The sequence below is a fragment of the Pectinophora gossypiella genome, chromosome 11 (assembly GCF_024362695.1).
Source record: "Pectinophora gossypiella chromosome 11, ilPecGoss1.1, whole genome shotgun sequence".
Classification (NCBI taxonomy): Eukaryota; Metazoa; Arthropoda; class Insecta; order Lepidoptera; family Gelechiidae; genus Pectinophora; species Pectinophora gossypiella.
Window position 1 is genome coordinate 1,876,497 of NC_065414.1, and position 26,616 is coordinate 1,903,112.

The 26,616-nt window shown below is 38.0% G+C and overlaps 1 protein-coding gene across 1 annotated transcript in view; it reads left to right on the plus strand.

The window, feature by feature from the left end:
- The window catches only part of LOC126370655 (A disintegrin and metalloproteinase with thrombospondin motifs 7-like), a 183,401-nt gene that overhangs the window by 66,793 nt on the left and 89,992 nt on the right, over nt 1–26,616 (plus strand). The window contains exon 3 of the mRNA XM_050015620.1: nt 24,655–24,874. Coding sequence (XP_049871577.1) covers nt 24,655–24,874 — 220 coding nt within the window. The remainder of the gene's footprint in view (nt 1–24,654; nt 24,875–26,616) is intronic.

Consider the following 26,616-nt stretch of genomic DNA (forward strand, 5'->3'; position numbering starts at 1 on the left):
TAAAAATGACCGCAGCATAACTTCTTGTTTCATTAAAAAAACGTTCACCAAAAGCGAACGAGCACTAATTTATGGGATTACACGAGTCGTTACTGCACACATTTTTATTTTTTTTATTAAACTCGATGTTCGAAAAACGACATTCGCCTCGTGCCAGCACCATACTTCTCGCTCTAGAGTCGATAAACTTTTTACAAACTGCCAGTTGCATTGTCGACAAACTTTTGTTTTTCGAATTCTCTTTAAATGCGCGCGCTTCGCATATTAGGTTTTCGTGCCAATGCATTTGCAGCAGTAAAAAAAAAGAATAACAGTTTAAATAAAAGTATTGACGATAAAACACCCAAAATTGACAAAAGTTTTATCGAAAAGGTTGTATGTTTTACCCGCCAAAGAATTTAAATTGTGTTTGAAGATAAATTTGAAATGGCGTTAACAATTTAAATTGGCGTTTGAAAGGGTAAATCCGCGCTGAGAATGATTAGTTACACTTATTTGTCGGATGTCAGAATGACACAGGTGGTTGAAGGAATGATGTTGACCTGCTTAAGTTTTTACAACCGTAGCAATTTGTTTCACGAATTTACATCATCTGACATACACAATTATGTCACAAAATCATATAATATTTTACAATTTTATATTTTTTTACTTAACTTACCGCGGAGGTCCGTGTTGCTCTTTGGTAACATATTGTCAATCACTACATAAATACTTCTTGAAAAACAGTAATTAGATACTCAATTCCGAAAAAAAAATCGTTCTCAAATTGTTCTAATTTTAAATCACTGTGCTGATTTTAGGTAAGTAGACTTTTGTTTTTATTTAAAATATCTGGTGTAGATTTCATTGTCTTCAGTTGAATTGCATTCTTGTTTCCGACGAAGAAGTGAATGACGTCCGAGGCAAATCTACAAAAGTCACGTCAAAAAAGAAAGAAAAATAATCACCTTTGCTTTTAGACTGATATGCGACTCATTTGACCCATGTCAGTGACTGACTGAACTGAACGTTTCGGGAACGTTTCGCTAATCGCTTGTGGTTGTCATGTCACAGTTTGAAATGCTACTAATTGGATTCTTTAGGCTCCATATACCTTGGAGAACTTTAGTTGAATTTTATTCAACAATAATAATTTAGTGTTTTTAAACACGCGTCCACATTTTCACTGTCTAATATTTATTCAAATTCAATATTGAAGTTTCAAATTAGTAATTTCCTAGGTCAAAGATAAATTATGAAATTCTGATTACTAAATTAAGATAAGACACTTTTAAAAATGACATTTTCAATGACATTTTGATGATATTTTCTTTTTTCTATTTAACTTATTTATGAATTTTATAAAGAAAATGTTTATCACATTTTCGACGCGACATTTTATCACGTTTTTCTATGAAGTCACAGACGTCACACAAACTGCTGCTGGCGCCGTGGTAGCCCAGTTGGTAGATGATGATGATGATGATTAAAGCTGCACAAAATTGTCATAAAATTTATTTTTATTTTAAAAACAATTTTTTTACTTGTCAAATTGAATCCGGGATCTTTTGCTCGGCAGGTTGACGCATTACCAACTGCGCTATCGATTATAGCTATTGTTGCATTAACCAAGTATATTGTTACATGTAAGGGAAGTTGGTATAAAGTTACACTCACACGCATCTTACCTACACTGGCTCCCGTTCTTTTTACTTAAAACTCGATAAAAATATAAAATAAATACAAAATATAAAAAAGCGGCCAAGTGCGAGTCGGACTCGCGCACGAATGGTTCCGTAACATTGTCTAGGTAAACACCAGTAGGTTCACAAATTTCGTGTTGTGGTATCGAACAAAAATAACTTTTAAATATTTTTTTTATTTTTAGTATTTGTTGTTATACAACAACAGAAATATATAATTTATGAAAATTTCAACTGTATAGCTATCGCGGTTCTTGAGATACAGCCTGGAGACAGACGGACGGACAGACAGACAGTGAAGTCTTAGTAATAAGGTCCCGTTTTCACCCTTTGGGTACGGAACCCTAAAAAGTACTCAAGAGGGTGTAGAATATCATCTGTGGACTTCCAGCACAAGGTCAGCTGGCACTTTCCCTTTAATGTACCTACGTTATAGGACAATGAACTTAGTTATCATTAAATTCAAATCAATGCGTCTTTTCCTCCATAATGTTTCACACATTGAATTATTATGAGTAATCAAAATGTATTTGTTACATATTTGACAGCCTCGATAGTTGAGTGCTTAGAGCGTTAGGCTCACGATCTGGAGGTCTGGATTCGGTTCCTGATGGGAACAATGTCGAAATCACTTTAAGACTGACCTTTGTTTGTTACGGACATTGCAGGCTTGAAACACCTGATTGTCCGAAAAAGTAAGATACTTCCGTGCTTTATAAGGTCCCGGCTTTTAGTCGTTAAACACCTCCACCAATCTGCAGTAGAACAGCGTGGTGGAATATGCTCCATACCCCCTTTGACCCCGGTTTATTGAAGGGGAGGCTTGTGCCCAGTAGCCCGCTACTATACAGGGTGTTAGTGACGTCGTAACGAAAACTTTGAGGGTTGATTCAGGCCATGATTCTGAGTTGATATCAAGTGGAATTTTCCGTCGCAAAATTCATGAAATTTTGAGTTTTGTTTTTAATTATTTTCAATTCCATACTGTGCTTTAAGCTGCATAGAACCCAAATTTCAATAAAAAAAACAATAATGACAAATTTTTGAAAATTTTCAATGTAATGGAGACAACAATTTTGCGGTATCCGTAATCAGCTGCTCGAACGGGCCAACGGCCACACGCACCGCGCGCCGTGCGCCCCGCTCCGTACGCCCCACTCCGCACGCCCCGCTCCGCACTCCGGCAGCGGCGCGGTGGCGGCGGCGGCGGCGCAGCCTACAAAGTAGGCACTACGAACCGATCCTATTTCTTTCTCTGTCTATCGTAAATTATAAATTTATTTTATTCTTATTCTTAAATGGACGGATAATCGACAGGCATAAAATTCACACAACACGTCAATTTTAAGCAGAAACCTAAAACAACCGACAGAATTAAGTTGACAGCACACGTCAAACGGTTTGCATACCAGCGAGATACCTTTTTGATTCGGCCGGGTTATTCATTCATTTACTCATAGGAATCGGGGCCATTATCTACCTAAAACAGTTGAAACAGTAAATAATTGTATTCTTTGTTGTCATTAGAATACCTAACAACCAACTAACACAACCACCACAGATTAGGTAATTAGTTACTTACTACGTCAATCATCCACCAACTCAGTATGTAAGTACCTACGCAAAACCTCGCTACACAAAAATCGAGCGAGGTCGCGTCTAGAATTGGGCGGACACTCCGCCAGAGTGTTGCCTATCGATATTCTATCGATAGGTACCTAGTTAAAAAAAAAACAATAGTAGGTACCTATCGATAGATCTCTTATATCAATACCTACCATTATTGTTACAAAGCAAGACTATCGACTATCGCTAGTATCGATCTAAATGTACTATCACTACTTTCGATAGTTTAGACAATTTTCAAGTTCAACAATTGATAATCTACCTATCGATAGTTCGGCAACTCCGCCGCGTAGGCAATGTCGGCATGTTCAAAGAAAAAAATTGTCCAAGAGGAGTGACCTTATTTTTTCTTGTTACATGTTGGTACCGAGGTAAATAAGTACTAAGTTATTCGTGGTTTTAAATCTCATTGTTAAATCATCAGTAAAGAACTAATTAAACCTATCCTGTTCTGTGTACAATACCTATTCATGTAACGGCTACGTACCTACTTACATAAGTAGTAGACGGGAGCAATGGCTTAACGTGCCTTCCGAAGCACAAATCATTTTACTTTCGGACAATCAGGTGATCAACCTGTAACGTCCTAACCAACGGCCTTATAAACAGATTTTTATGATATGTCCCCACCGGAATAGGAACCCGGACCCTCCACATCATGAGCCCATCGCTCAACCACTGGACCACATAGGCCAAGAAGGTTCTAAGACATAATTAAAGGATCCTGGGACGCAAGACCTCCGAGTTAGGGCTTGTTTGATCTATCTTGATGAATACTCGGCCGTGAATAGCCGCACGGATCAAGGGCAACGCGCGCCAATAAAGTAGGCATTACGAACAGATACTAGGTATTTCTTTGAGTTGATAGGTATCAAGTAGAATTTCCTGTCGCAAAATTCATAAAAATTTTAGATATTTTCAGTCCCATATTGTGTTTTAAGCTGCATAGAACCCACACTTAAAATAAACAAATAAAAATTACTAATTATTAAATTTTATCAATGTCATCAATAATAATAATAACGTATCTACAACTTCAGCTATGCACAGCACAGGTGAATAGCCGGCGCACGGGTCAAGGGCAACGCGCGCCAATAAAGTAGGCATTCCGAACAGATACTATTTCTTTCTCTGTCACTTGCGCCATAAACATACTTCTCTCTCTCTCTCTAGTCGTCGGCTCGACTCGGCCGCGGCCGGCGCGTCGTCGGCGCCTTTGATGCTTTGCGCTAACGCCGCGCGCTTCCGTTCAGTCGAATACTAACCTAGACCCGAATCGCGTGATGTTTTTCGAGGATATTTTTTTTCGTGGTTGTGAGTGTTTTGTGTTTGTTTTATTCTGTAAATGAGTAGTGCCGACTATGATGATGGATCACCATTTACTGCGCAAAAGTATGGAAGATTGTTGATGTGTTATTAAAGAGCAAGGTTTTGTGTTTGTGAGTGCGTGTGATACCTACCTACCGCGGAGGAAACGCGATGTTGCATACCTACGTGACGTGATATGTTCTAGGGTAGGTACCTACCTAGATACTTCATCCGAAGGAATAACAATTAAGGTAAGGTAAGAGTAGGGTTTTTATTGTTAATAAGTTAGGAACATTTTAATAACTGGTAGGTAGGTACCATGTGTGAAAAATCGTGGTAGTAGGTGTTCTACTTCAACAAACTCAACAATTTTTAAACGTTGAACCACTAAACATCTAAATACAAGAGAATGAAAACTCCTACCTAGATATCAACATCGTATTACGCACGCGTAACGTAGCCGCGCGTAGGTTTAGCGTCTGTGTGGCGCGTTGTTCGACTTACATTGCGGCACAGTAAAAATTGAAAATCTTAATTAGACATTTGCGACAAGAAAAACACCCACCATCGTTTTTAGTACAATCAAATAGGCGTTCCATTTTTTTTTTCGTTACGATGTCACTAACACCCTGTATACGTCCCAACGTATAAGGCTGTTTATGTTACCAGTGCCCAGCGGGCTTAGCATAAGCGCGCGACTCTTTCTCGCCTCGACATACCTACGTCACCCGTCACTCTCTCACATTACTGCACAGAAAGAGACAGATGATCTCTGTCGCGGCGAGAAAGAGTCGCGTGCTTACGGTGTTAAGCCCGCAGTAGTGGGAAGTATATAGGCTGTTTATATTATGTTATTAGCACATTTATCACTTTATCACAATCACCAAGCGTCAGTTTACCTAATTGAAACTACACCAACGATAAAAAGGAAAAGTCAATCAAGATCATAATGAAAGTGAATCACATTCGCTATCACGATCGTGCGTTAGCGCATCATTATCGCGTTAACGGGGCGACAAGTGACAACTGGCCAGTAGGGTGACCATGACAACGATAAACAATGACCTAGGTCGCGTAAAGCAAATACATGGTTGCAGTGACACCGTACTGAATACTGAAGGGTATGATTCAGCTTGAGTTAATACCAAGTGGAAAATTTCAAAAGACTGGAACTGAATATAATTTTAAAAACTCTAATATTTTCATGAGTTTTGCGACGGAAAATTCCACTTGACATTAACACATAACCTCTCTCAGTATTTGATACGATGTCACTAACACCCTGTATAAAAGTTTTGCGACGGAAAATACTTTAAGGGCTATTTTGAGAAGTTAATTTTATAACTCTATATTGATCACTCATTGACATTTACATCGAGTAGAGATCGAATAAGAATTTCGGTTATTATACCTACCTATAAAAACTGAAATCCTAGCCGTTGGGGGAGCCAGGGATCACGGAATTCCACTTAATACGACCCTGACACACCACTTTCGATTCTTCCACTCCGGCAAAGTAACTAATGCGATTTGCGGCAAATCTTTGTAGATTGATCTTTGTACAATAAGTCACGTCAAAAAAGGTTTTTCCACTCTCAGCAAAGATTTCATGCATGCTCGCCGGTTTAGAGTACTCTTTTGTTTTTTTGAAATTAATGTCCATGGAAAAAAGCCCTAATGGCTAACCTATCCAGGCAGTGACGCGAGTGACGTCACACGACACACAGATGAGATCCGCGCCAATTTCGCACGTCCTATCACTCGCCTGATAACACTCGACACACATCTTTATCTGATAAGGGAATCAGATCATTACACTTTACACTTTCCTCAGTGATAAATCTGATAAGTTTCGGTAATAATTGTTTGCTGATAACAAACAAATGTTGTCAAGGTCTATATTATCTAGAATGGTATAGATGGCAGTTATATTTTATTTGAAAATAGAACAGCCTCCGTGGTCCAATTGTTGAGCTTTGGGCACGACCCGGAGGTCCCTGGTTCGAATCCCGGTGGGGACCTTCCACAAAATAACTTCGTGAGTTCGTGGTTTGGTTAGGATATTGCACGCTGATCACCCGATTGTCCGGAAAAGTAAGATGATTACGTGCTTCCGAGGGCACGTTAAGCCTGGCCTAAGCTGGTCCCGGTTATTGACCTTAAAAACAAAAAAAAAAACAGTGGAGCAGCGTGTTGAAGTATGTTCCATACCCCCTCTAGTTGATTGAGGGGAGGCCTGTGCCCAGCTGTGGGACCTATATAGGCTATTTGTAATGTTATGTTAAGACCCAATCTAATACCTAAAAAAATCAAATTAAATACACTTTATTGCACACAAACATTTATAAAACATTACAATAACTAATAGAGAAGTTAATTTTGTAAATACTTAAATATATTTTTAGAATGCGACCTACACAACATAAGCTCATGACAATTTTATTTAAATCTTTAAAAAAATATACTTAAGGTTTTGTTATAACAATTTAAATTTAGAACAGCATTAGAAACGAACTATTAAATCAACTGAACATCACTAGTTCAGTTCATTGACACATCGAAGGCACACATGTTAGAAACTATTACTTAATCTGTGACATAGTGCGCACCGCCTACTAGGCACATTGTTTTATAAACGCAACCAGAGTTTATGGTTATTGGTCAACCATCGACCATGGTTGTCAAAATCCTAAAATAGACGTGATTGGTCTGGATCAGTGATATGACGTTCTCGGGAATTTTCCCACTTTGGGAACATTCTCGGCAGTAACAAGGCGCAAAAGTTAGATAGATTTTTTTTTTTGCAATTATAGTTAAGGTTTCTTTGGTATACCCTCTCCGCCTGTTCAACAGGACAATACAATACAATACAAAAACTCTTTATTGCACTTAAATCACATAGAAAATAGTAATATAATTAGATTAAATAATAATAATAATTTATTAATAAATTATTAATATATTAAAATATTTAGCTCTCATGGTAAGTGATTATGTATAGTTTTTTTTATGAGAATAAAGCTCTTTATCCTGCAAAAGTTATGTAAATACAGAAGAAGATAATTTTATTACCTAACCTTTAGGCAGATAAACTCAGAGTACAAGAAAGAACAATTTGACAAAGAAAAGCAACTAGTGTCCTTACTATTATAAAGAGTTATTACAACAGGTTATAACAACCTCCGTGGTCTAGTGGTTAGAGCATTAGGCTCACGATCTGGAGGTCCGGGTTCGATTCCCGATGGGGACATTGTCCGAATCACTTTGTGAGACTGTCCTTTGTTTGGTAAGGACTTTTCAGGCTTGAATCACCTGATTGTCCGACAAAGTAAGATGATTCCGTGCTTCGGAGGGCACGTTAAGCCGTTGGTCCCGGCTATTAGCCGTAAAAACACCTCCACCAACCCGCATTGGAGCAGCGTGATGGAGTATGCTCCGTACCCCCTCCGGTTGATTGAGGGGAGGCCTGTGCCCAGCAGTGGGACGTATATAGGCAGTTTATGTTATGTTTATTACAACAGGAATATTCCCACTTTGGGAACATTCTCGGGAACAGCACACACCAGTCTGGATATAGCCCGTAACTCCAAGACGCAATCTGAACTACAATTACACTTTTATTGCTTTGTGCGTTGCGCTGTGGCCATGAAATTAACGGTTAGCGGGGACGTTGTTTAGGAGCTGTTACGAGTAACCTAATTAAATGGTGAATTTATTAACCCAAAGAGAACTAGACCTTTTCTGTCCGGGTTAAAATGACCACAGCGAAGCAATTCATCTAAGAAAGCAATATTGCTATTTCACATTTGTTTGCATTGCGCACTTACTTTTATATATGCGCAAATTTCAAATTGCAATATTGCTTTCTTAGATGAATTGCTTCGATGTGGCTATTTTAATAAGCCAATGATGGTAGGAATAGGCAGTTTTTATCCTCATTTCTGCGGACTTCCTAGCCCCACGCTAACGCCTCACTGCATTTAGCCCAAGGCTCTGGTTCAAATAAGACTGCACTCATCACATTACGTCGTGATCTTCAGAGGAAATGTTTCATCAAACCTTTTTTTTTGTTTTATTAGGTACGATGACTATAACAATACGCGCTAATGCTTTAATGAATCCCGGGATTTTCGGGATTAAAATATTTTTTAATGTAAGCGAATAAAAATGTACGTACGAATGTAAGTGTGTAAAATATCCGCTTCTCATCTTGTAAGTATTTATATTTTTTGTTGATTGGTGATATCAATGAATTTATTAAAATAACAATGCATTAATGTGTCTGAGTATATAGATGAATAACAACGAGTATTATTTTCTGTAGCTATAAGAAGTTATGTTTATGTTGTGCATAGACATAAATGTTTTTAGCATAAAATATAGTCTTTATATAGTATAACTAAACAAGTTTTAATTAGTTGAATTTTTTATGTTTATTTTAAAATAAAAAAAAAACAAACTACGCAATTAATTGTGAAAATATTTCATAAATTATTTTCAAAAGTTAAGTTAGCGTAGTTTGGTGTTTATTTTATCAGCAGCAAGTATAATTTTCTTTTGTCTTATTGAAACTAAAGATTTAAAAAAAAGTTGTTTTTCATATGTTTCACTGCATTCTGTTACCATTACAATCCCGGGACTATTCCGGGATCCCGAGATTAACTGTAGATAATCCCGTAATCCCGGGATTAGCAAAATCGACCGGGATCGAATTTTCTAATTGTCGTTTGCAACTTGGCTAAAGCAAAATTTGTCAAATTAGCAACGTACTTGTATAATAACATTTATTATGTTGAGTTTGTGTGTGGTACGTCCTTACAAAAAGTGATGTGTGTCATTAATAGGACGAATCGCCAAGTGTCACGATTCATACAAGCGATCAAAGATAATCAAGTACTTTTGACAACAGTGGCAGCCCTAGGACGGTGCGACCGCACCGGGTGCCGAAACGGGGGGGCGCCAAAATCAACCAAGACTGGTCTACCTTAGGTAAATTTCAGCCTCCGTGGTCTAGTGGTTAGAGCGTTAGACTCACGATCTGGAGGTCCGGGTTGGATCCCGATGGGGACATTGTCGAAACCACTTTGTGACTGTCCTTTGTTTCGTAAGGACTTTTCAGGCTTGAATCACCTGATTGTCCGAAAAAGTATGATGATTCCGTGCTTCGGAGGGCACGTGAAGCCGTTGGTCCCGGCTATTAGCCGTAAAAACACCTCCACTAACCCGCAGTGTTGGTGTTGGTGGAGTATGCTCCATACCCCCTCCGGTTCATTGAGGGGAGGCCTGTGCCCAGCAGTGGGACGTATATAGGTAGTTTATGAGGGGGCGCCACTTTGAGTTCTCCCACCACCTAAATGCTTTGCTAGGGTCGCCACTGTTTGACAATGCCACAAACCAGTATTCAATTCCCTTGGTCTTGAAACGTGACGAAAATAATTAGTCACTTATTATATTATCTTTATATTTTATCGAAGGAAGTACGATGTTTGCCTGTCATAATGCGTAATGCGTAAGTTTGCTTACTCCGATAGGTGATGTAACTTTGTAGGTACTAAAATTAGATGTGTATTTAGTTGCTTCCGATAAGAGTTATCACGAACTTTTTCCTGAAGCGATATTTGCGGAGTTCATTTGTTTTGTCTTTTCAAGGACAATGGGAAAACCTGTCCTCTCCTAATGTCAGTTCTTGTCGTTAACGCTGCGTAAGTTCATAATCGTTACACTGAAGAGAAGTCATTTCGGCCAGAAGTGGGGTTCACATGTTACTAAAATATCTCCTTTGCATCATGACGTCAGTGATGGCCCTCCAATCCTTACCAACGTAACTTTTGACCAGCTCAATCTTAGGCGACATTCTTTGAAACGACTCACCGGGACTAGCAAAGAGTGTACAATCATGAGCAATATAATGTACCCACTTTAGGACTCTATCGCACTAACATATTTGACATTTAGTTAGACTTACAGTTCAATTTGTCAAAAAAGTTTATGTGACATGGTACTAAAGTGTATACATATTAATGCTCGTGACCGTACCGTACACACTTTCTATAAAGAAAACTAGAATATTTCCATAACTTAACTGGATTATAAAGACAAACAGTGATTAAAAGCTTGTAAATATTAATTAATGACTAGCTTCATGAATGAACCTTTATGAGTCAGTGGAGGAACAAATTTTGACTCAATCTATTTATGTAATTCGCAAGCGTACTACTCACTCCTTTTATGATGTTTTTGGCCTAGGAATAGCGTGATGTATTATTAATTAAAATTATGTTAGATTACTTATTAACGCCACAGGTGGTCGAATAAGATGGAACAACGTGTGCAGGAAATCGCATTTAAATTAAAACGTAAATAATAGGCACACTATAGAACTTGTCTATGTTCTTAATCATCTGCTTCATACATACTTACATACATAAACATAAACAGCCTTTAAAGGCTATTAATTATTTATTTCTTACATAATGACAGTCACGCGTTCTTCAAATCAAATCAAATCAAATCAAATATACTTTATTGCACAGAACTAAAATTTCAACAATCAGACATAACACATGAATACAGTACAATTTGGGCGGCCTTATTGCTCTAGAGCAATTTCTTCCAGGCAACCAACAAAAGGAGACAAACATTTACAACTTGGATGCGGGATGGTGCAACAAAAAAATAAATAAATACCTAAAAGTAAAACTAAAGTTAATATAATAAATATCACTGTTCTTCGAACAGTCATGAGCAATATAATGTACTCACTTTAAGACTCTGTCGCACTAACATATTAACAATTTGTCGAAAAGGTTAATGTGACATGGTACCAAAGTGTATACATATTAATGCTCGTGACCGAACAGGGGGGTTAAATCCTGTCGGCGGCTAGTTACTAGTTCATATATTTCCATGTGTAAAATTTTGCTAATTATTATCGAGACGAGTTCTTCTTTATGAAAAGTCTTAATTTAACCATTTCCTAATTTTCCGAATACCTCATTTTCCTAATTATAGATAATAATCATTTCGGTTTTTTTTAATATAATTGTTTTTGTTAGTCGCTGTTAACTGTACTTAATTTTAAAAAACCGAATTGATACTATCTATAATTAGGAAAATGAGGCATTCGAAAAATGAAGAAATGGTTAAATTAAGACTTTTCATAAAGAAGAACCCGTCTCGATAATAATTAGCAATACACATGGAAATATAAGAACTAAGAACTAGCCGCCGACATCCATATAGCAATATTGCTTTTTGAATTGCTTCGATGTGGCCCCTTTTAACAGTAGTTCTAATTCTAAAACGTGATAAGATACGCAATCTCGGCGTTTCTCTTTCAATCTTATCCAATTGAAACAAGTAGATACATTAATTAATTCACAAGCCAACCTAAGACGCCCCAGGGCGAATGTAATTTTGATTCAATTTGTAAGAAAACTTCATAGTAGACGTAAACATGACGGTTAATTAATGATTCCCATTGATTAATTGACTGGAGATATTGAATGGTGGCTATTGAATTATAAATAATTGCAATATAATTCGGTTGATGGGTTTATATTTATGTGTGTATTATTTACAGGTAACTCCACTATTGAATAACTTTAAGTAGCACATTTTGTTGTAGGCAAACTTGATGAGGTTAAAAGGTCATTATCTTTAGCATGTTAATGCTTCCTAAAAGTTTTTTTTCTTAAGTTGAATTTTAATTAAGTACAACTCTATTTTTCAAACGTTAGTAGAGAGAGTAGTATAGAATAAAATAGAAAATAGTATAGAATAAGGAATAATACTACTTACGTATATGGCAAACTCTCCGCTTCCCGCCAGCGGCAAATTATTTTTATTTATTTTTTATTTTATTTAGATAACCAACAGTATTTAACAAACCAACTTAAGCTACTTAAAGGTTATCCTAGATAAGTTATGCAGATAGAAAGGTACATTGTCATTACGAGCAGACTTGTGCAAAGCCGCGCCGCGTTTTGCTTACGTAAAGTACATAATTTTAAAGGAAACATTGGCCCCGATTCCTGCAGACACCGCCTAATTTTATTTTAAGTTATATCCGTCATTTTCATATCCGTCGAAAAGGAAAGGGACGGATGATTCACAGCTCTTAATTTTAGGAAGAATGAGTAAATTAATGTGTCGGGTTATTGACTGACGTAAAATTTTTAGACGGTTGGTTTAGATTTGTGCTTAAAATTGACGTGTGTTCCATAAATTTTATGCTTGTCGATTACCCGTCCCTTTCCTTTTCGGCGGATAAGAAAATGACAGATATAACTTAAAATAAAATTAGATGGTATTTACAGGAATTAGCACCATTTTTTATATAATGATAATTAATAAATTAAAGTTGTGTCGGTGTGAGTTTGTGATCTGTTATGAGGTGAGTGTGTATGTTAGTTAGGGTTACCTTACCCCCCGGTCTGACTTGACACTCAAATACGCGCGTACGATGACGTCAATGTATGTGTGTGTGTAGTGTCTGTGTAAAATGAGTTTTTGTATGGAGTTTCCGAAGTGTGACAATAGTACAAACACGCCGCTTCCTACACCCCCACAACAATTATGCAAAGGATATATCAAAGACGTTAGTTACGCGGCGGTGTGTCCAATTAAAATCTCTCCATGGTAATGTCTGAGGTTTTTGTATGCGCGTGGGCAGCTAGTCCTGCGATAGAGCCTTTCTGAGTTCACAGGATGTTGTAGTAGAACGATATAATATTTTTACATAGTTAAGTATGTAAATAGTGTCAACAACAGTGTATCAAGCGTGCCTGCAAGTTGTCTTTGATTACTTGGGGCTCAGCCTACCCCTTTAGAGATTACGGGTGTGAGTTTATGATATGATAAATACTGAAGTTAGGAAATCATTTTAAATTTTGGTGTTGCGCTATGGCAATATTTTTGGCAAATTTTCGGAAACGTCCCTTCGGTGAGTAGGTACAAAAGTATTTCTTGAGTTAACTTTTTAGTGTTGCAAAGGATATTCATTTATATATTAAAATTACCTGAAAAGAGAAACGCAACCCTTCTCATATAACGAAACGTCGAAAGGTATTTTGCCTGTTCCCAGTAATCTATACTATCTACTCAGCCTGTATCCACCCACTGCTGTGTATAGGCCATCCTCTCTTTCACGCCATCCTTTCCGGTCCTGTGCAAGTCTCATCCATTGTTTTCCGGCGTACCCAGTAATATGGGTACGCAATCCGAATAAGGCGAATCCGATATCCTCTTGGTCGCTTTTTAAAACTATATTCCGTCAGGAGTATGACGTAACAACTCCAGGCACAAGTCTGACCAAAACTCGAGAACAAAAATGACTCCATAGGAATAGTTTTAACATCCTGTGCTGGGCCCAGCCAGCAATTACCCCTCTCCTCTCCCACGCGACAGGGCACCGAACCATGCGTGGGCGCAGCTCTTTAATGCTCGAAATGAAGATGGATCGACGGATAAACAAATTATAGCTAAGATAGATTAGGGCGGCTATTTGTTTTATAGCTTATTGATCGAGGTGAATCTTATGATAGTGAAAAAAATGAGGTTAATGTCATTTGAACATTTGTAGCACTAATGAAGTCTGATTGTACGTCTCAAATTTGCTATAAGTGTAACATTTTGCACTTTCATTGAATTTCATATTTGAAAAGAGAAGCAATACTTATAGGTAGCATAACATAAACATAAATAGCCTATATACGTCCCACTGCTGGGCACAGGCCTCCCCTCAATCAACCGGAGGGGGTATGGAGAATACTCCACCACACTGCTCCACTGCGGGTTGGTGGAGGTGTTTTTACGGCTAATAGCCGGGACCAACGGCTTAACGTGCCCTCCGAAGCACGGAATCATCTTACTTTTTCGGACAATCAGGTGATTCAAGCCTGAAAAGTCCTTACCAAACAAAGGACAGTCTCACAAACTTATAGGTAGCAACAAAATTCTATACATAATGTGATCCAAATATCTAGTAACAATTATGTTTATATAACTAACTGCCATTACATTATATTTTTGAATAATTATGTAGTAAAATATAGGAAAATATGTAATTAGCACCTTAATTCAGTACAACGCCTTCTATATTGCTTTTCGGGACGTAGCGTGGAAGATCCCTCATTTAATTATTGCTATCAATCTATAATAAAGCAAATAGGCACATACAACGATTCATTCTCTCTTCTAAAATTAGATGGAAGTCTGGTTCGCGTGAAGTACAGCTCTTCAAGTCCAATACGGAGAATCTTGCTGTCACTTCGCGATGTATTGACGTTTTTGCTCCAATCAAATCAATATGTATGAGCTGTCCGTTTAAGGAGTGAGAAAAATCGTGTGACAGGGCCCCGTACGGCCAAACTGGCTCTGGCCAGGTCCGATCCAAGTGGAGCTCTTAGGCGACATAAACTGTACATACATTGACCTGCAAAACTTCCCTTCTATCGTGAGGTTTACCAACCTATCAACCCTGGTGTCAGGGTTATTATTGATCCGCCAAAGGCCCCTGACAGCTTATGTAATGACTACGTGCTTACATCAGTAAGTAGTAACCGGGACCAACGGCTTAACGTACCTTCCGTAAGCACGGAACATCTTACTATAGGACATTCAAGTCAGGCTGTAATGTCCAAACTAGGGTTCACAAAGTGATTTTTGTGATGTGTCCCCACCGGGATTCGAACCCGAGACTTCAACCACTAGACCACGAAGGCCGTTGCCTGCAACATGTATAAGTACTGCTCTTTTAAAATATCATTTTTTTTTTCTAAACCTTATAAGTTAGAGCTGAATCCCTCTCACAGAGGGATTGTGTCCTTTCTAACATGATGGGCAAATCCCTTGTCACCATAAGGTTTACCATATCCATCTTAGGACTTCGTATCAACAGTGGCTGCAAGTCGTCTATGATTACTTGCAGCTCTGCCCACCCCATTAGGGATTAGCGTGAGTTTATATATGTATGTCTTACACACGATCAAATCACGCGCATCTTCGATAAAATAGGATCTATTCCACAATAACTCGCGCGGCAACTTAGTGTCGGGTATCTAGCGCCACCTCTGCTGACTCGCAATGGTATTCCTAGTAAATAGCTCAGTGCACTGATAACCAGGATTCCTGGAAAACCAGCAGAATCTGCCTAGCAATACCTGAATGCCTGATACCCGAGCTAGGCGCTACCTTACTCTGCAATACTCAAATAGTCGACATACTTTCACATAACTTGTTGAAAGTGCTGGGATCCTAAGCCTATTTAGTGTTTTCAGGGTAAATATTAGAATAGAATAGAAATAGTTAATTATAAAAGGGCGCCCCACTCATAAAAAAGACAATAACATCATACCAAATTTCTACTAAACAATTACGAATACAAAAAATAGCAAGACGGATGTTTGTCGAAGTGATCATAAGGTGGTGGTGGACGTCCTGAGATACGGGCCTCACAAGTCGCGGCGTGAACCACGACGCTGATATTATGTGGACCCTAACGACTACTAACTTACGTCAGTAAGTAGTAACCGGAACCAACGGCTTAACGGTGCTTTCCGAAGCACGGATCATCTTACTTTCGGACAATCAGATGATCAGCCAGTAATGTCCTAACCAAACTAGGGACCACAAAGTAATTTTTGTGATATGTCCCCACCGAGAATCCAACCCGGGACCTCCGGATCGTGAGCCCAACGCTTAACCACTGAACCACGGAGGTCGTTACTGGCATTGAAAAAAATACAACATAAAACAACATAAATGAAAAAAATACATTCACAACTAATTTGTCCTTGGACATCATGAGACTTGTCGTATCATTAACTCTGTTTAACCCTCGCTAACCTCTTACCAGAGACGTTTCTTGCTCGGTTAGGTACGTTGTGAAAAACAATATAATATTATCAGGATCCAAGCATTTTTTTTTATAGGTAGTCTCTGTTTCTGTGTGTCTGGAGGCGGAGGACAGGAGTCCTAGTACAGTTTTGAAATAGACTACTCTAGGCGCCATCCCACTCGCGTCAGACCGAGTACTACGGGGCGGAAGGAAAGAGGGAAACCACTACCCTATTTTTCCCTAAAAAGTAGCATGGAGATTGCTCTACACCGACAAGAGCGTGGCTCTTAAATGAGTGATGATGAGTCTCTATTTACCCCCGTGGGAAACAGACGTGAGTTTATGTATGTACTTATATTTTTCTATCCAATCTCTAGGTAATATTTTAAAATCGTAAGAATAATGTAATAAAAATAATAATAATAAAAAAGTTTATATAGGTAAAACCTACGACACACATATACATTTACAACATTAAAATATACACACATTAATATTTAGTTGGAAAACATAAAGGTATATGGGTGCCGCAGCTCACCAAAACAGGCCAGGGTTCAGTGAAAATTTACCCAGAGGGCAACACTGGTTTTCAACCCACGCCGATCTCTGTCGAATGTCTCGTTGTTTTTATTTTATTTATTGTGAATTCCAAGAAATCTCTTCATCTCGAATGGAAGTCAAATAGACTAGTTTCATAAAGTTTCATTCAACAATAGGTGCTTCATCATCATCACCAGCCCAATAACGTCCCCACTGCTGGGGCACGGGCCTTTCCTATGGATGGATAGGGAGATCGGGCCTTAAACCACCACGCGGGCCCAGTGCGGATTGGTGGTTATTAACGACTGCTAATGCAGCCGGGACCAACGGCTTAACGTGCCTTCCGAAGCACGGAGGAGCTCGAGATGAAAACTTTTCTTTTGTGGTCACCCATCCTATGACCGGCCTTTGCGAAAGTTGCTTAACTTCAACAATCGCAGACCGAGTGCGTTTACCGCTGCGCCACCGAGCTCCTCAATAGGTGCTTACTTAGCTAAAACCACATACTACCGTCGATATCCACTCCGTCATAATTATTAAATGTTATTGTGGGTACATGTATGTTGTGAGTACATTAACTCTGTTTAACCCGCGCTAACCTTCCAGACTGGTTGTAACTCAATTACGTTGGAGAGAAATAAAACAATGAAGTGTCATAACTAATAACACAACACAGTGAGTCGTGGATGCGTGCGCGCACGGTCAATGCCGCGCCCTGCGCCCTGTAGGCCGGGAGGTGGAAATTTAGCATGCATCAGAAAGGAAAAATGATTTTTTTGATATTACAAACACGGATTGGGTTAGTTTGATTTTCGAAGTACTTACATACATACATAGTAGACTTACAATACAATAAAAAACGCTTTATTGCACATATAAACACAACATTCAAAACAATTTCAAAAAAGACAAGAAAAGCAAAATCGGCGGCCTTGTTGCTAAATAGCAATTTTTTACCAACCAACCTTATGGTGAAAGATTTTGCTAAGTATTGGAGACTCAATGCGAGCTTAATTCTGTACTAGACACAACACGTCGCAACTGCTCAATTTTTAAAAGCTAAAATGTCATCAAGTAAATTATATTATAAGTAGGTTTTTAGTTGAACACACGTACATACATAAACTCACGCCTATTTCCCACCGGGGTAAGCAGAGACTATGGAATTCCATTTGCTCTTCTCTTGCTTCCTCCACATTCATCAGTCGCTTCATACACACACGGTTCAGAGTATATCGTATTAAACCTTTTCTAAAGACATCTCCAATTTGGTCAATATACGTCCTCCTAGGTCTTCCTCTGCCACTAGCCCCACCAGCCAACCAGGCCAGCCCTACCACCAACCTTTGTTTTATATACTTCTTTCGTAATCCTACTATCCTTCATCCGCTCTACGTGTCCAAACCAACTTAACATTCCCTTCTCAATCGTAGTCACTTTATCGTCTTTTACACCACATCTCTCCCTTATCAAAATGTGTTTAGTTTCAAACCATTTACAAAAATAAATCAAATGAACAGGCACGTCACACAAAGTATAACAGGCTTCCTTTGTAATGACGTTTCTGTGATATCATAAGTCAACTTTTTAACTAATTAGATAAAAGAATAAAATATAATGTTACGATTAGGTAGCTTAAACAACGTTATCGGCTGTAGTTTTGGCGGCCGACTCCCGGCCTAGAGGCGCCGGCCAGTGGCGCCGGCGCATGTCATAATAATGAACGCTCCTAATTACCTTACATTATCTTACTATTGTCATAGAGTAAACAATAATAGGTACTGCGTATAGAAGGGACAGACTCCGCACCGATACGAGCTTGGAGCGAGCTTGGTTTACCACACAACCTTCGAAAACTATAGGTTAGGTTAGTACTAGTGTTAACGACGGCCTCCTTGGTCGTCCTAAGTTTTGTTTTTTTAATATATTGTCATATTCAGTACGTTCTATTGTTTTAAAAATGACAGTTTTTCGTTCATATTAAATCAGCGTACAATGTTTTGCTTTCACGATCTTTTCATTTCATGCACTCGCAACAAGTTGACCACGCATAGCGAAGTGATTGAATCGCATGCTTTCTTGTATTCCTTCTTAACTATGGATTAAGAATATTCTCGGTAACGACTTTCATCATCATCAGGCCATTAACGTCCCCACTGCTGGGGCACGGGCCTTCCCTATGGATGGATAGGGAGATCGGGCCTTAAACCATCACGCGGGCCCAGTGCGGATTGATGGTTATTAACGACTACTAATGCAGCCGGGACCAACGGCTTAACGTGCCTTCCGAAGCACGGAGGAGCTCTAGATGAAAACTTTTTTTTTGTGGTCACCCATCCTATGACCGGTCTTTGCGAAAGTTGCTTGACTTCAACAATCGCAGACCGAGCGCGTTTACCGCTGCGCCACCGAGCTCCTTTGCGCCACCGAGCTCCTACGGTAACGACTTTATGACGAGTAATATTATTAACAGCGTACCTAAGTGAAGAATTACAAAATTTTGAACCAAATTTCATGCACTTAAATGTAATTTCTTATGACAAAAATACTTCATATCAGCTAATATGGACCCATGTACTACATTAGTACACGTCATAGGTCGCCCTTATCATCATTTATACCCAAAAACAAAGATAATAGATGCATATGTCTATTATCCATGAAATTAGAAGGTTAAACGAAGGGGAAATCTTTATAGCGCCAGATATATTGTTTTTGAGGTACGTAGATTGAAAAGTCCCTCATTAGGTCTGCATGAGTTTTATTTTTAAAATGGTTACCAATATTTTGTATAAATTTTGTTAAAATAAAATACAAAATTTGGTAGCGAATTATAAGTCTTATACTTTTAGGTTCATTTTAGAGCAAATATGGACGCGCCTTCTATCGCGAGCCTCGTTCTGTTCTTTGAAGAAAATGATATATAAATAAGAAAATAATCTTAAAAATACACTAAAATTGTCATGAATTTTCCTACAGAAAATTCCACTTAATATCAACTCAAAATCATGTCCCTCAGTATTCGGTACCGTGTCACTAACCAGCGAGAAGATGAATGATGTGTGAAAATTAAATAATATGTTTTTATATTGTTTACACCTAAGTTTCATATGTTTAATTATATTATTGTTTATATTTAAAGTTTCACGGCGCATTGGCGCCTCTGCACTGCAAAGTCGTGAAATGTAAATAATAAATGATTGAAAATAAAATAAATAAATCATCAATTTAAGAGCCACGCTCTTGTCGGTGCAGCATTTTCCATGCTACTTTTTGTCAGGTTGTCAAAAAAAAAAGTATTTATTTTCTTTTCTTACATGTTTTTCTTAAACTAATTACTGGAGCCTCCTTTTAAGCAAAATATGTCTGTATCAGGAGACCCCGCTCTTCTATAACAGTAGTAAATAGGTAAGAAAGTTTTGTTACCTTTACGTTTTACAAATAAGCAATTAAAGAATGTTTGTAATGGCTATCGCTAACACCCTGTATAATTTCGATTGACATTATCACATATCATTCTTTATCACAATTAATGTATTATATTAACCCTCCCGTAACCCGTAATCGAAGGCCATATTTGATGACATGGCGCCATTGATCTACTAATGCATGTCGCGCATCACGTCGCGTCTCTCGCCGCGTCATCATATCGTCGCCTGCGCACGTGCTCCACCACTCTGTCATGTCATATCGGATTGAATTGAATTTAGAACTGTGTTATCTATAAAAAAACATATAGGTTCGAATAAAAGCGGTTTGATATTAAATTAGTAGTACATACATACATAAACTCACGGCTATTTCTCACCGGGGTAAGCAGGGACTATGGAATTCCATTTTCCTATTTTCCCATTCCATTTTTTTAAACTAGTAATAATTTAAGAATGTTCTAAACATATAATTTATTAAAGGGACATAAATTATGTCGATGTTTTCAAGGACAAATGCCTGGCAGATAAGCATTTCTACTCATATACAACCAGATATATAGTTAGCTGTTTTCCGCATTTAGACTCTTAGATGGCCCATTATGCGTACCCAAAAATATAAGTAACATCTTTATTATTCGTAGATAAAAAAAGAACTTAAATTGTCAATTAACATGCACTGTTGCAAGTTGCAAGTTAACGCGGTTATTATCCCGGGATCATGGCACTTGCAACAGTGTCGAAATATCGGGAGTCTCATATCCCTGCTTTAAACGCGATAAGAACTCGTTATTATGTGTTTTAATTAACATAATAATGCAGTTTTTGAGTTAACATAAGTAGTTTTGAATTTAACGACATCAGACATACCTACAAGACAGTGGCGCGATGTTGCCCAGTGTCATCAAAACTCACGTTGGTCAATAATGATTTCCGTTGTTCCCGGAACGCCTGCGCAGGTGTCAAATGTAGAACATAAGTGGATTTTGTGATACAGCTGATACTAGCCATTGTCTGTGGCTTTGTCTGTACGTAGGAACAAATATACTTAACTAATAACAGCCCGCGACTTCGTCTATGTAGACTTCGGTTTTATTCCAGAATACGCTCTTTTAGCTTTCTTATATTATTAGAGACTAGCTTTTGCCCGCGACTTCGTCCGCGTGGCGTGTTATAAAAGAGAGATCTTTGTGTGTGTGGGAGTGCATGTCAAATTTCAAGTTTATGCAGTTTAGATTTTTTTCATACAACATCTTTTTTCCCGTTAACTCCCATTTTTCAAAATACAGCCATAACTAAACTTTATATTTAGATTGAAAACATCTACTCGTATCTTACGCGGTTTAGATTTTTTCATACAAATGTTTTTTCTCGCTAACTCCCGATCAAAAAAAAAATACAATTGTATTCACTGCCTTTTTATTGCACTAGTCGACTGTTTTTTTTTAAATTAAGATGGGTTTGCTCTCGCCTTCATTCTCTCTCTTTACTTAGCTGCGCTCTTGTCGGTGGACTTCATTCTTCCACTTAATTTTCTTCTTTTCCGAATAGTCGGCCGACTAGTCGGTGCATGAAGTACTTTCTAGTAATTATAGGTAAACTTTATCAGCATTTTTTTTATATATCAAAGTGGCAACACATTACGTAGATACTGCTAATAGGTATAGTTTTGTGAAGCTACTTTTAATTGTAGAACAAGAATGCACCGACTGTGTAATTGTGTGTTAATCTGAAAATGTAAATCATACATATCGACAGATTTTTGTACGTTCATAACTGATTTATTGAAATAAGCAGACATAACAAAATCACATTCGTAAACAAGAGACAGTCGAAAAGGTAGAATTTTGCTTATCAAACAAAATTGACCCGACAGATAAGCGCAGTGTCAACAAATGTCGAATAGCAATATTGCTTTCTTAGATGAATTGCAACAATGTGGCCATTTTAGACCTTCAGTTGTGATGTAAATATGGTAGTAAGCTTATTCTTGGTAATAGCCTATTGTTAGAATTGGGGTGTAAAGTTCCTAATGGTTGTGAGGGCTGGTTTTCTGAGGATAAGGCTGCGGCACCCTGGATGGTGAGGATGGTATACCGACGTGCTGGCAGAGTAGAGGAATGATGGGTGATGACGATGACAAATTACAGGCAAGCAGCAAGCAGGAATATATATAGTTTATTAATAACACTTCACAAACAAAACCAGAGTTAGAGGACACGGCCAGATCTAAACAGTATAATATCTTTATGTTGTTCTTATGAAGGGATGCAATGAGTCAGTGTGAAATGAAAGGAAATGCGGAATGGAATGAGAATTTCGTAATTTAAAACGATTGACGGTCAGAACAAAAAAAAAAGACGAAAGGCCAGTATGTGCAGAGTTTGTACTCTGCTACAAGGCTGAGATGAAAACGTCCAAAAGCTTGCAAAACTCACTGAATTTAATTTAAATTCGTACAAACATACAGTAGTTCAATGGGATCGAAGTTGAGTTCAATGAGATAGAAAAATGTTGTTATAGTAATGAAAATACAAATTTAATGTTGGGCCAACACCTATATCATCCCATTTCAAGAGAAGGCGAACATCGTGTCCTATAAGGAAGTCTAATTGACCTTTGATCACACACCGGACACTTCATACAAAACACCTTGTTTTACAGACACTACACATTGACGTTATCGTACACGCGCATCTGTGTGTGTGACGTCTGACGCCCATGCGATTGAAGACTAAAATAAGAGCGAGGGGGGTGAGGTAAACCTAGCTCAGACGCTGGTGGGGAACGGAGAGTTGCCGTTCTATACGTAGAATTATTCCTTATTCTATTCTATGACAAGAATGGAGAATGCTACACCGACAAGAGCGGGGCTCTTAAACTAATGATGATGACCATCCCACTGCAAGGCAAAGGCCTCTCGATACTATTTGTATAACAATATATTAGGTTTATTTTTTTAAAGAACGTCTAAGGCCATGTGCCGAGGTTTTTCTTGCAGCTTCTTTTCCCCGGCTATACAGGTTGTGAGAAGCTGCAGTAGTTTTAGGCGGAAGAGACGTTTGTTACGTAAAAATTGATGATTCAAAGTGTAACTATGTTACCTACTGAAAAAGATATTTTTGAATTTGAATATTGGTTCTGATTTTTATTTTAAGTTATCCCTGTAATTTTCTTATCCGCCGATATTTTTAAATTCCTTTTTTAGATGAATTGCTTCGACTACTTTTTAACCCCCCTGGTCGTTCTGTTTAATAATACGACATGTATACATTTTCGTTTAAAAAAAAAATATAATAAAATAAAAAATAAAATAACGTAACGTTTAAACGTAATAAAATCTACTACTAACTACTTTGTAACTTTTGAAGTCAGCGAATAAAGGCTATTTTCATTTTTCATTTTTCATTTTCATACATTTTCGAACATGAGTTGAAGTCGATTCAATAATCAGGCCCCTGGATTCTGTTGATAACATTAATCGCGGCCAAGTAACCATAACATGTGACAGACAACTTTGATTAAGACATAACGCAATCGCGCGTTATAAATCTAAAGGCGGCATTTATAACTAGATCGTAATTTATATCACCAGTTTATTGCCCACACATCGCGGTTCTGATAACATCGCGAGTTCGTAAATATACCGAACTACACAAATTTAAAAAAAGAAGGCCTTCGTGACCTGTAATGTACCTACCGTCCCTGGGATGGTCCCAAAGTAGGAACATTCCTGTTGTACATACATAGATAAACTCTTGCCTATTTCCCACCGGGGTAAGCAGAGATCGTAAATATACCGAACTACATAAATTAATTAATTTATGTACACACACACATAAACTCACGCCTATTTCCCACCGGGGTAAGCAGAGACTATAGAATTCCATTTGCTTTGATCTTGACACACTTCTCTTGCTTCTTCCACATTCGTCAATCGCTTCATACACCCACGCCAGTTCAGAGTACATCGATACCAACTATAACAAAGATAAAACAATTTACATTTGTGTATAACTATATTATTTAAAACTAATTTTTCTAAATTCCAGCCACAAAATAACAAACTATGTATTATTATTACATAAAAGAAATTAAAACATAAAAGAAGTGTAGTTAAGAGTACGTGCAATAAAGTGTTAAACCTAAATAAAAATATATCCTAAAATATTATGAATACGTGTCTGGATTCATCCAAGTGTTAATTCATTCATTCTTTCTCCCGCAGGTATCTACTCCCACCGTCACCTGGACCCCGCGCAGGCGCAAGTCGTGACACCTGTCAAAGTGACGCACGACGGCGCGCTCGTGTCGCACGAAGTTGAGCACGAACACGCACATGGACACGCACGAGCACGGAGAGACCTGCACATGCGCGAACATGAGCTCCCGCACGAACTGCACTACAACCTCACTGTCGACGGGAAGGAGATCCGCCTGGATTTGCGGTGAGTTCAGTTGATTTTTTTAGTTATAGAACTTATCCTTTCAATAGAATAACGAATAATAACTACGTATAGACCAGTAACTCTTCGCCCTACACCAGTATGTACCTCACCCCCTCTCGGTCGCACGAAGTCTATCACGAACACGCGCACGGACAAGTGCTAGCACGGAGAGACGATAACAAGCCAAAATTCAACATAAAAAATATTTATAATTATGCCATCAATATGCGAAAAAATAATAAAAATAAATAAATATTAAAATTAAATTAAATAAGGTCTTTCAGCTGAAAGACCTTTAATAATAAATAATTCTTTTTTCATAAATATAAACCAAATAATCACGAAACTGGTTAAAACAATTCCATACACTCTATTCTATACACTAACTTTAATTCATCAATTATGTTATTGGTATGATAAAAGTAACTGTCCCGGTCACGCGCCAATAACTCAGTTTGACGGCTCTACGTCACTTCCGAAAAAGAGTAAGTTCCTCTCCAAACGGATGCCATTAAGAAGTTACGCACTTGAAATGTTCTCTAACTTTTTTTTTTCGTTTCCTACCCTTACTTAGCAACTGATATGAGACATAAGAACCTTACTACACTGCCCAATTCATCGGGCCCGAAGCACTTCGGGTGGAAAGACCAAATGGATTAAGTTAATTTAATTCATCTTTATTGGAGTTATGTATACGTTTTTACAATAAAATACTAATCATTTTTTGACATACATACATAAACTCACGTCTATTTCGCACCGGGGTAAGCAGAGACTACGGAATTCCATTCTACATTCATCAATCGTTTCATACACGCACACCGGTTCAGAGTAGATCATACTAAACATCTTCAATTTGGTCAAAGTACGCCCTTCTGTCAGTAATTAAAACACATAATAACGGGTTCTGACCGCGTTCAAAAAAAAAAAATTCAACAGGGAAGACGGGTTCAAATTATCGACCATGTGGAATCCAGTAACAGGTGTTGTAAAAAGCTTGAAACGGCCTAATGTGGTGAAAAAACGTGAGGACACAGTGAGTGCGGTTTGGCGTAGTGAGTTTGGTGCAAGTTCAGATGGTTCCGAACATTCCGATATCAAAAACATAAACAAGCGGCAAAGAAAGAGGGTAGACAGATATGTCTGCCCGTAGAAAATTATGGATCTACCTACTCCACTCCAATCTCATCAGTCATCCCGTGATCATGGCACTTGCAACAGTGTCGAAATATCGGGAGTCTCATATCCTCATTTAAACGCGGTAAGAACCCGTTATTATGTGTTTTAATTATGATAATAACCGCGTAAACTTCTGTCAGTACTTTGAATTTGTTAGAAAATAAATTTAAAGTTCATGTGAAACTTACTTATGTAAAAAAGCTTATGAAATGATAAAAATGTCTGGTTTTAAATGTGTTACTCTAGTTGTTAAATAACTTGTAATGTAACCTACATTGATTTAAAAGATGTGTTCCTGTTGCAGATTCTTGTCATTCTCCTGAGCCATAACAACTTATTAAAAGTTAAATAGACCTTCAGCAAGTTTATCTATGATAATTACGTTGAATAAATGATTCTGTTTTCCACAATTTCGCCATACAATTCATACCTACACCCGATGCATCGTGCTCGCTGGGTGGGGCTTATCCGGTGTAATAAATCCTATAGAATGTCTCTTTGGACAAATCAACTAATATCTATTCGTGTCTACAATGTACTAGACGACCGTCTGTCGCATAACA